The sequence below is a fragment of the Hyalella azteca genome, unplaced genomic scaffold (assembly GCF_000764305.2).
Source record: "Hyalella azteca isolate HAZT.00-mixed unplaced genomic scaffold, Hazt_2.0.2 contig6857, whole genome shotgun sequence".
Lineage (NCBI taxonomy): Eukaryota > Metazoa > Arthropoda > Malacostraca > Amphipoda > Hyalellidae > Hyalella > Hyalella azteca.
In genome coordinates this window covers 12,822-25,821 of record NW_025936999.1, presented here as the reverse complement: position 1 = coordinate 25,821, position 13,000 = coordinate 12,822, and the positions used below count along the sequence as shown (strand labels likewise).

Sequence of the window (13,000 nt, the reverse complement as noted above, 5' to 3'; positions counted from 1 at the left end):
GCCATGACCTAGCCTCACTGCCATGACCTAGCCTCACTGCCATGACCTAGCCTTACTGCCATGACCTAGCCTCACTGCCATGACCTAGCCTCACTGCCATGACCTAGCCTCACTGCCATGACCTAGCCTCACTGTCATCACATTATCCTGCTACCAGCACCTACACCCACTACCATCGCGTCTCTCACCATTACACCTGGTAGAAGATGCGATAAATTTATGATAGGAGATGCTAAATTTATAAGTCAATAATAAATTTAGCAAGCAAATTAAATATGAGCGTTCAGATTACGACGAAAAATTGCGAATTTGTTCATGCCTGACACCACGAACAGTTTCTCCAGTTCGGGAATAATTTTAGGCTCAAAATGAATTATTCTCTATTCAATCTACTGGAAGGAGTATTCTTTTGAAATTAATAGTTGATATCAACACATAAACAAAGATTATTTGTGCATTTGATGCATTCACTGCAAATCGAAAATCAAATAGACAATTATTTATTACAATATAGCTGAATATTTATACAGTTCCTCTAGGCATAATAACAAATGTCTTATTAAATTATTATTTGATTTTTGAAATAATGATAAAGCGTGATAACGGTCGGGAATTGTATAGCTCTGTTTGAATATTAAAGGAACAATAATTACGATTAAAATTTAAATCAATTACTTAATTTAATTCTTAAACATAATTTCCGCCTCAGAAGACATGGCGGACTCAATTTTTTCGCGCCCGGACAAGGAACTTGATTTGCGTGCATGGAGCCAACGGCGGGCGGCGGGACGTGATGTGGCGGGGGCAGCAGGTGCGGTGGCGGCGGCGGGACGTGATGTGGCGGAGGCAGCAGGTGCGGTGGCGGCGGCGGGACGTGATGTGGCGGTCCAGCTGGAGCGGTGGTGGCGGGACGTGATGTGGCGTGGCAGTTGGTACGGTGGCGGCGGCGGGACATGAAGCGGCGGTCCAGCAGGAGCGGTAGCGGCGGGTAGAACAGCGGCGGTGCAGGCCTCAGCTTCCGGCGCAGGCATCGGTCCTCTCGACGGCCGCCGATCGGCGGGCGTTGATTACCGTCTGATTTTCGTCATGTCGCGACACGGAACTCATTTTAATTCATTATTAATGGAACTCATTTTAATTCATTATTAATTTAATGAGTGCACTGCATTTAACCCTCTGCCGCCTGACATGAGTAACCGGAGCAATATTGTCACAAGCCTACTTCCCAAAAAGGATACGTTCTAGTGAGCGCAAAATGACTTGCACTGATGGTTGCCGCCACGTACGACAACATTAAAATATTCTCTGTTGCGTACAAACGTCCTCAGGTTGTTACCTGTCTCTTATACACATCTAAGATGTGTNGACGTATTATCAAACTAATTATTCAGGTTGAATCAGTTAGGCGGTAGTCAAGCGTAAAATGTGACTGCTATGTCCGAAACAATTACCGTGGCTACCAAGGATTGCTAAGGAAGAAAATTTTAACCGCGTTTATCGGAAGGATCTGTGCTCCGAGGACATATTATATAGGCATCCGCAAACATGGTACATCTTTATGACTGAAAAACATGCCCTACTTGTCCATAGACACTATATAAGAATATGACTCTTAGGCAATAATTTTTTCTGATTTTCAAAGTTAATATGTTCCAACTGAAGTAGATTAAGTAGTTCTATAGAATGATTTCGTCTCATGGATAAGGACTGTCTCTTATACACATCTAGATGTGTATAAGAGACAGGAACTAAAGCAATACAAAGAGCATCAACTGCCACCAACAGGATTAGAACTCGTCCTACAGGTTACGTGTGGTAATTAAGGAGCCTGTATCAATATGTGCCATGGCAAGATGTGCAAATATTCTCTGTGTTGACAGCTGTATCTTTCTCTGTGTGATCCACACAATACAGAAGCCTGATTCCAACTCACACAACTCACCAAAAGAGCAGATCGTGCCGGAGCTCCTGAGTAGCACCTGCCTCTGTGTACTTTATGTGTATATGGCCAGTGTACTTTGTGTGTGCACATCAGCGGGCTTTTCTTTCTCTTCTGCAATACCGGCAGGGCTAATAAAAGAGTTTGCCGTATTTTCAATATTTATTCAAATTTATTGCGTTTTTCTGATGTTTTTTCCTTTTTGTATAATAAATTCACGCTTCTCTTTTTTTTTTTGCAATTCGTGCATAATAGCAAATGCTATTTTCTTGCGTTGCATTCATTTAAACTGCAAGAATATTTTTCAAATATAAAAAATTCTAATTGTTTTTATATTAAAATCACTTTTTGACACAAATGGAGTTTATTGAATTTTAATTTGAAATATTTATTATTGAAGTTTAAAGCTGCGCCATGATATCTAATAAAACAGACCCATCCTCTACGTGATTGCTATTATAATAATGGGGGGGGGAGAAGGTGCCACGCTCTGGCAGTCAAGCAGAGCGCCGCGGCCGCACGAGCCACCGCGTCACGCCGCTGCCACCGCTGCTGCCACCGTCGCTGCCATCGCTGACGCCGCCAGCCTGCCACTGCTGCCACTGACACTGAAACTGTTTGCCGCTGCTTGGCGCTGGTGCTGCCACTGACGGTGTTTGTCACTGCCTCCGCAGCCAATAAAAATTTCAGCCATTTTCGCCGTTTGTTTCTGCCACTGCCAGTGCCACTCTTTTTCGATGCCACTCATGGTGTTGGTGGTGGTGGTGGCGGTGGTGATGGTTGTGGTGAACGAAGTTCACCACCTTCACAATGACAAGCAACGGAATTTATTACTCATTTGCAAGAGGATATTTTTTATATAAAAATTAAACCGTAAAATGTAATGTGAAAAATGTAAAAGTAAAATGGATATGAATGTAAGCAATCTGAAGTTGAGTTATTTATGAATGTCTGTAAATGAACAAAAGTTATCTTGAGTCACAGTGATGCTAGGACGTGGGGGGGCTGAGGATATACATCATACATCACCTATGCATCACACATCCCTTCATGCATCATACAAAATACATCATACATCATACATTATGCATAATGTTCCATACATCATACATCATACATAATGCATCGTACATCATACATCATGCATCATACATCATACATCATACACCATACATCATACATAATGCACCATACATCATACATCACACATCATACATCATACATAATGCACCATACATCATACATCACACATCATACACCATACATCATACATAATGCACCATACGTCATACATCATACATCACATATCATACATCAAACATCATACATCATACATCATACATCATACATCATACATCATACATCATACATCATACATTATACATCATACATCATACATCATACATCATACATCATACATCATATATCATACATCATTCATGTCACTGCATTTGCTGACGAACAGACGTATGATTACGTCGGATTTATGATATACGTCCTGAGTAACCGAGACTTGCGCTACCGTTGTACCGTTTCGACATGCGTAGCCTCGGTACTCATCATGATGTGATGAGCGTGTACGTTATCTCCGTGACGGGGAAATTGTAACACAATTGTGCACCTTTCATGTACGATGTTGTGATGACATCATCGGTTGTAATAACTGAATGCTATATTTCGTTTATTCGTACGTTGTCTTGGATTTGATAGCATATTTATATTGGTTTTTCGTCGTTTACTGTCAGTACAAACAGGAGCACAAACAAATACTAATTTAGTATCAGGTGCTTAATGCTATTATGAAGTGACGTATTATCAAACTAATTATTCAGGTTGAATCAGTTAGGCGGTAGTCAAGCGTAAAATGTGACTGCTATGTCCGAAACAATTACCGTGGCTACCAAGGATTGCTAAGGAAGAAAATTTTAACCGCGTTTATCGGAAGGATCTGTGCTCCGAGGACATATTATATAGGCATCCGCAAACATGGTACATCTTTATGACTGAAAAACATGCCCTACTTGTCCATAGACACTATATAAGAATATGACTCTTAGGCAATAATTTTTTCTGATTTTCAAAGTTAATATGTTCCAACTGAAGTAGATTAAGTAGTTCTATAGAATGATTTCGTCTCATGGATAAGGATTCGAAAACATTTCTAACATACGTTTTTATCTAATTATAGATTATCCTCGATTTTTCACGAATTACGTNAGTAATACTAATACAAAATGTTTGGCTTTGAAATTCCAGAATCGCCTGACCAATATCCCGGACTTCTCATTATTTTTATTAAAATCTTGTGAAAACGACGAGCGAATTCTTTTGATGAACATTTCCAGTATGAAAATTATTTTATTTGGTTTCATATTTTCCTTGTGCTTTGTTGGATTTAATTGATCCGTGACTGGTTGAGAATTTCTCATTTGGAATTGTAATCATTTTTTAATATAATTTCTTGTTCCTTGAATAAAGTTGAATTACGCATCCAAATTAGAAAAAAAGCCTTTATATTTTCTCACGTTGCCCTACATCATCCCAACCTCAAGGATTGAGCCTGCAATGAGTAAAGTATCTAAAAAAATAGCACGCCATTTTCCTTCACGAATTTCAAAATGGACTGGACATTATTCGGGCTACTTGCACAAGATAGCTCCTGTCAACCCTGACTGGCAGTGACTTAGACCAAGATTATTGATGCATAAAGAAATATGTCGACGGTATCTAAAGGTGAGTGTGTACGAACGCCAACTGCAAGGCTATATGATCTATATATGTTTCGGCCTTGTTCTATACTACTCGCAGAGACATGATTTATTTGTGGTCTCTCTTAACTCCTGAATCTAAGTTCGCGCTGGACGATCTGAACGTCCGAGCCTAAGTTTGTGCTGGACGATCTGAAGGTCTGAACCTAAGTTCGTGCTGGACGATCTGAACGTCCGAGCCTAAGTTTGTGCTGGACGATCTGAAGGTCTGAACCTAAGTTCGTGCTGGACGATCTGAACTTCCGAGCCTAAGTTTGTGCTGGACGATCTGAAGGTCTGAACCTAAGTTCGTGCTGGACGATCTGAACGTCCGAGCCTAAGTTTGTGCTGGACGATCTGAAGGTCTGAACCTAAGTTCATGCTGGACGATCTGAACGTCCGAGCCTAAGTTCGTGCTGGACGATCTGAACGCCTGAATCTAAGTTTGTGCTGGACGATCTCAACGCCTGAACCTAATAAGTTCGTGCTGGACGATCTGAACGCCTGAACCTAAGTTGCTGCTGGACGATCTCAACGCCTGAACCTAAGTTGCTGCTGGACTATCTGAACGCCTGAACCTAAGTTGCTGCTGGACTATCTGAACGCCTGAACCTAAGTTGCTGCTGGACTATCTGAACGCCTGAACTTAAGTTGGTGCTGGACGATCTGAACGTCCGAACCTAAGTTCGTGTTGGACAATCTGAACGCCTACGCTATCAAATATCATCAAAAATATTATTTGCTAGTCTGCTGCTGTTTCGCTGTTGCCTCGCTGATGGTCTGCTACCGCTGTCTGTGTCATGAACGCTCGACTGCTGTCCTGCAAGGAAGACGTGATCTTCCTTCATACATCGTTAGTTGATACACAATATAGTAATAATATATTAATACATTTATGGACGCTGAATAACCGAATAGCCACAGAATATGTTTATTATAATGTTATTTAGGTTCATGAATAGGGTTTAGGTCAAACCACATGGTTGAACAATACTGAATATATTGTTCAGTTGGTTTCATTTGGTTATGTTGGTTATGTTGGTTGAACAATACTGAATATGTTTCTATAACAGCATTTAGAAATGCTGGCGCTAGTACCTACCTTTGCCTATTCGTGGTGAGTAAATTTTCTCGTCGATTAAAGGAAATGAATTGGTATTTCCATAATTTAGATCGTTATACAAGCTCATTCACAAGCATTTAGGCTCTCGATTTTAGTTAATAAGACATCAGTGATATGATCTGCTTTACAATGCAGTCTGGAAAGCAAGAATTAGCACGGTAAGCAGTAAGGCAAGATTAAAAATGCACACTTTTGTTGGAACATAGAGATAGTTTTTGTGAAGACATAATGTCATAATTGTTCTGAATAATCACTCTAGTCGGAATATTGTTACAGTGCTGACACAAGGCCAATATTGTTCCGTACGCTCGGTAGATTGTGGTTCTGTTCAGAAAAGGATACAGGACAATTAAGCACCGGTGCAGGTTCTCCATAGTTCTGGTGCCAACATATCGAGGTCTGCACAGACAGGGCAAGCACACCGTGCAGGTTCTCCACAGTTCTGGTGCCAACATATCAAGTTCTGCACAGACACGGCAAGCGCCGGTGCAGTTCTCCACAGTTCTGATGCCAACATATCAAAGTGACAGGGAAGGCACCGGCGCAGGTTCTCCACAGTTCTGGTGCCAACATATCAAGTTCTGCACAGTTCTGCATGGGACCCACATATCAAGGACGCTAGTCAGGTCCTCCCACTCATAAACTCGGGTCCACACTCTCGAAAATAGGAGCTTTAATACGAGCGGTCGCGCCAGGGTCGAAGTTGAGGTATTGAACGAACTTGGGGCTCGCCGAGCTGCTAAAAAGTCAAGATTTAGAGCTCTTTGGCACTGCAGGTAAAATTACGACGAGTTCTTCAGGTTTTCTAGCAAATTTATAAACTCAAAGACTCAAAGAGAGAAATTGAGGAACTTTTCGCGATTTTCTGCACACTAGAGGAAATGTTACAAATATATACCTACAGAACTGAGAATTCACGTGTGTGTAATACAGCAGTTTCGCTGCAGGGTTTACCCATCTTCAGTGTTCTATAAAATTGTTTATTTGCCTTTATCTATTTATATCGTAAAATATAGTAAAAAATATTTTCGTGGAAGGCGGCGGTGACGACGGTGGAGACCAGGGCGGCCGTTGTTTACCGCTCCGTCTTTGCGTCGCCGTTGAGCACAGCAGCGAAGTTGCTGAAGCTCAACCGCTGCGCTCCAGTACACAGCGTACAGCACTGATGCTGTGTGTGGTGCTGTGTGCACTGCACTGTGTGTTGTTGTGTGCACTGCACTGATGCTGTGTGTGCTGCTGTGTGCACTGCACTGTGTGTTGCTGTGTACACTGCACTGATGCTGTGTGTGGTGCTGTGTGTGGTGCTGTGTGCACTGCACTGTGTGTTGCTGTGTACACTGCACTGATGCTGTGTGTGCTGCTGTGTGCACTGCACTGTGTGTTGCTGTGTACACTGCACTGATGCTGTGTGTGGTGTTGTGTGTGGTGCTGTGTGCACTACACTGTGTGCTGCTGTGTACACTGCACTGATGCTGTGTTTGCTGCTGTGTGCACTGCTCCTGTGTGCTGCTATTTATACTGCATTGTAGTGCTGCTGTGTGCACTGCACTGTGTGCAGTTGTGCGCACTTCACCTCTGTGCTGCTATATATACTGAACTGTAGCACTGCTGTGCACACTGCACTTCTGATCGATGTGGACAGCGAAGTCTTGATGCTTGCGTCGATGCACAACGGCTGTGAAGTTCCCTTTTGCTTATATTCTCTATATACAATATTATCATCTATATGCAATGTTATCGTCTCTATATACAATATTATTGTCTCTTTTTGCTTTATTATCGTCTATATGCAATATTATCGTCTCTGTGTACAATATTATCGCCTCTGTATACTATATAATTGCCTCTACATACAATATCATCGGTAAAAACATATCAGCAAATAAAATACCACAAAAATTGATACTATCTACAAAGAAAACGTTTCGGAGTCCAGCTCTATCATTAGTTCGAAAATGCTAGAAAACAGACAAATCAGTACAGTTCAGTCAAGATTACAAAAAACCTAAACGGTAAAATTTATCTATTTACAATTTAAAGTAGGTAAGAGCTAAAAGCTAAAGAGCTAAAAGCTATTTAAACAAGGGCTCTGTTTAAAAATATACAATGATTACAATCCACTAAGCGTGAAGATATTACGTAAATATTCGAATTCAGCGTGCAAAGCATGGTAAGTACAACAAATACGAAAGCCCCGAAGTAAAAGTGTTTGAAGTCCATTAATCTTAAATCAAAACAAACAAAAGCTAAAAAGTTGGAATTGTGACTTGTGAAAGTCGCTTTTCGGAACACTGAAGTTTGAAAAAAGGCCATCGCGCCCTCCTCATTCGACTGTTCGCACCCACGCCGCGCAGAGCGATATGTTGAAATTTCTGATAGCGACTTCAAGGTTTTAGCTTACACTTCCGGTATTTCCGATTTGAACATTTTATATTAATAATAATAATAATAATCATAATAATAGCGGTTTCAGCGTTTATTAGGCCGTAGGCCTGTCGCTGATTATTTTAGAATCATTGTATATTTTTAAACTGAGGCCTACTGTAAATTCAGCTTTTAGCTCTTATCCAATTGAAATTGTAAATCGATGGGTTTTACCGTTTAGGTTTTTTTTGTAATCTTAATTGTACTAATTACTGATTTGTCTGTGTTCTAGAATTTTCGAACTGACGATGGAGCTGGACTCCGAAACGTTTTCGGTAAAGATAGTATGAATTTTTGTGGAATTTTTTTCGTTTTTAAGTTTCTAGTAAATTTGCGATTCAAGCAACCGAGTGACATTGTTACAATATCATCATCTCTATATACTACATTATCGTATCTATTTACTATATGTATAATATAGTCTCTATGTACAATATTGTCGTCTCTAAACACTTTACACTATATTATCATATGCACCTATACACATTATTATCGTCTCTATAAACTATATTATAGTTTCTATATTCTTTATTTCTCAACAGGATAACAGGAAAACCGGTTCAGTTAATCAATTGAAAATAATGTTCCGTAATTTGAAGAGGAATTAAAATTATGGATTTAAGGCAAGCTTAAATGGTATTATGGCTACAAAAAAATAAAATTTGTATTTCAGCCTCTCATTTTGCAATGCTTCCCGATTCTCTAAACAAAAAAGAAATAAATTATAATAAAATAAATACATAAGAAATGAATGAATATAAAAGAAGTTCTTATACCGACAACATGCCGATGCAGTAAATACTGCGGATACGTGTTCCAATAACTCCTGCATGATACGGCACAAGACTTATAGTAGACAAAAGAGCGCACATTCTAAAATAATTGACATGAAACAGCGTTATTAAAAAAATACAATCATTATATATGCAAGTTTCAGAACATTGTGTCTGAGGACATTGATGTACGGCATTTTTTTAGATTCCTAATAACGAACCAGGGTCATATAACCCAGTGACATCAACCAAGGTGCAGATCAATATTTAGATTACATATGAGTGGAGTCTGCAATTTCAGTATCATTTGTATAAAATACATAAAATATATCGCAGCATGTTTGCCATATGCCGTTGAGCAACATCCTTTCATGTAACATCCCATCATGCGACATCATGCCATGCCACCATGCCACATCCTGGCATGCAACATTCAATCATGCCACATCCCGGCATGCAACATTCGATCATGCCACATTCCGGCATGCAACATTCAATCATGCCATATCTCGTAATGCCGCCATGCCTCAGCTCGTCATGCCACATCCCGGCATGCAACATTCAATCATGCCACATCCCGTAATACCGCCATGCCACAGCTCGTCATGCCACATCCCGGCATGCAACATTCAATCATGCCACATCCCGTAATGCTGCCATGTCACAGCTCGTCATGCCACATCCCGGCATGCCACATCCCGGCATGCAACATTCAATCCTGCCACACCTCGTCAGTCATGCCACATTCAATCATGTCACATAAATGTCTCGTCGATATATTTGGCATGCAGGACTGTTCGGAGGCATGATGAGCAAGTTGGCATATATTTTCCGATGTAATGTATGACTTCACAAGTTCACTCATACGTGTCGGAGGCTCAGCATTTTATGCAGGCAGTTATCCTTCGTAATTGTTACGCTAAATGTTCACTTAATATTTACGATAAATCGGGATTGCATGCTAAAGAATGTAAGCACTCTCCTGGATTAAGCTCACACTTTGGCCCTGGGAAATACTCAAGCAGCTTTCGTATTGTCTTTGCAAACAATCATATTATCCATGTATACGAAGAAAGCTTCTTAATGTTCCACACGAAAATAATTATTCCTTGCCGCTTCATTCTCAGTTGACTCGCTTGTTTTGTGCAAATAATCCCAGCGATTCGAGTATAACTTTAAGAGCTTTAACGTTTTAATGATCCATCATACAGATGATTGCCTTCATAAATAATACATTCTATTATTGCCACTTCGGCCGCTGAGCAACGAAGAAAAAAACGCAGGCGGCTGCTTACGTATGACCGATGAGAGGCGAACGCTCGAATGCCTTAATTTGAGTTGCTGACGAGCCGTGAGATTCGAATTTTATTGTGACGAATATTCATTAAAATCTCACGAGTATAATGGAATGAATCGATCTGCAAATATTGATGGAGAAAGGTTAACGGAATCGTGATGAAATATGTCCGTCAACATGGCCAAATATTTTTAAAAAAGTTCTAAGAATCGTCCTAGATCAATCGGTCGATATTTATTCTGAGTTTTACTAAAACAAAAAACGAATTGTGTAATAATTGTATTAAACATAATCGTTAAATGCATGTCTGCCTAGGTCGTTGGTCAGGATTAACCTAACACCCATGAAGAACGCGGCGCGTAAGACCTACAGCAAGACAATTGCCTTGCAGACAATGGCGGCGATGGCGGTGCATGACATTGCCAATTTTGAGCGAGTGTCTCGGCCTGTTTACACTCGACGGCACGTCTGTTATGACATTAACTGTTCAGTCGAGCCTTAATTCCTTTGTCAACACGCACAGCGATGGTTTAACGCCAGAAAATGACGCCAATGATCAATATTCGTGCGCCTTTATGAAGCTTGCATGGTAATCGCAGCAGTGATCGCGATCAGAAGCATACGGAATAGCGCCTGCACCAGGCCAATTATGGCAGAATTTTGAGTGGCCGTGAAACAGTGACTCAGCCACTGAATTTCAGGATTAAATTGGCCGTGAAACTCAGCCACTGAATTTCAGAATTACCAATGTCCGTGAAACAGTGACATATATCCCTGAATGTCATAATTATCGGTGTTTAAAATAATAAGTGAATGTCAGAATTGCAGGTGGCCGTGAAAAAGTGATCCGGCCGTTGCCGTGAACCGGTGTCCATATAAAAGTGACTTGGCCACAAATTGTTAGAATTCGAATAAGTTGCATTGAAATAGCGACCTGATACGGAATATCAGAATTGACAATTGCCGAACATCACTTTGAGGATGTATAACCACTGACAAAACTTCACCAGGAGCCTACATAGGCTTACCTAGAAAAGGGCTATATCTCGTCAAAAATCTAACGCAGACGTTGAGCTTAGATAATGACCAGTTGCAATTGTCGTGATGACAGCAACGTGAGCATAATCGATTTTATTTCCTTAATTAATTGTCTGTTGATGATACACGGAATTCATGATATCAGTTTTCCACCGCGCATTCAACGCTATTCATCAATATAGTAGTCGAATGGTTTATACTCGGGATGGACCAGAAATATCATCAATAGTATTAATAATATTAAAAAAAATTCTTGACGTTATTTTGTCACAATCAGTCGGGGGGGCGATTTACAGCTTTGATGGGTTCACATACCAAATATAAAATTAAACCTTCGGTAATTATTAACAAAATTAATAAGCATAATCGATGAATATTAATGACGAATCGATAATCATTAGTGCATTAACTCATGTGTGGGAGGCATGCCGTATCAGAGATTATACTAGAAGTTCGATTAATTATTATTTTTTAATAATAATAACAACTGAATAACAAGGAAAAACTGAAATACAAATTAAAAATTAAATTGGGTTATTGTCGACAAAATTTGAATTCCACCAACACCGCGAGCATAAATAGGTTTAATCAAACATAATCGATTAAAATTACATCTCTGCGCAAATAACAATAACAATTACATGTACAAAGTGAAGAACTTGTGCGCCTCATATATGGCGGCCGAGCTGCTGCTGGTCATGCGTTAATGCGCTTGTTGAGACAATGCGCGTGAAAATCCAGCATGAAAACGAATACCTGAGCGCCGTTTATTTGCCATGAACGTCGCCTCCACAGACAAACGAAGAAATTCCCTCAATGGGAAACTCTTTAATTATTCCCATAAGAAGGGGGAGAATTAAGGTCAGCTCTTTGAGCAGCTACCCAGTCAAGGAGCACGATCTTAATGAGAAGTCTGCCTCATTTAAATCTACTTAATGAAAAGTCTGCTTCATTTAAATGAGTACAGCGTATTGCATTGTTGTGAAGTTGAAGCAAAGTTACCACCGCTGTTCGCATCTTCTGGCAGAAGCAGCGTCTTTGTTTCTTGCCACGTTCATGGGCCGCGGTCCTAACGAAAATAAATCGCTTAATTTGTCTTTAGTTGTACAGTATAAATTTGTTCTGGCTTTGAGATGAAAATAAATACTTATTTGTCACAGCGATGCTCGAGTCATGACTCAAAAATTTTTGATACGTTATATGATATGACATTTTTCGTTTGTATTTGATATTAAGTGTGTCTCAACAACCAGAAAATATAATATTCCTACCGGAATTGCTTGTCAAACTTGTACTGTTACCGCTGAACAATCCATAGAAATTTAGCTTATAAATCACCAAAGCATGACGACTAATTACTATATGTACTAATTCGGTATAATCATGCATTTTTGTTGAATAAAATGCCGAGGTTCAAATTTTAGCTTGTATATCGACGTCTTCAATGAACCTTCTCTGATCGTTACTTCGGTGGAATTTTGTTCCTGTGGACATAAAAAAGTTTGTGGACGCAGGTCTCGGTTTAATGCATAAATTTTGTANACATTGTCTCGAAGTTTGGTTGTGCTCCCGAATTTTACACGAAACAGCTCCAAAACGCGATATAAAGGATACTTAATTCAAATATAAGTCGTATGCTTTAGGATGATTCCGATGCTG

At 40.0% G+C, this 13,000-nt stretch overlaps 1 protein-coding gene across 1 annotated transcript; it reads right to left on the bottom strand.

The window, feature by feature from the left end:
• Nucleotides 1-680: 680 nt before the first annotated feature.
• On the bottom strand, nucleotides 681-1,031 carry LOC108667206 (nematocyst expressed protein 3-like). The gene has a single exon (XM_018154200.1). It carries the CDS (start codon nucleotides 1,029-1,031, stop codon nucleotides 681-683), a length of 351 nt encoding a protein of 116 aa, XP_018009689.1.
• Between the last annotated feature and the right edge of the window lie 11,969 nt (nucleotides 1,032-13,000).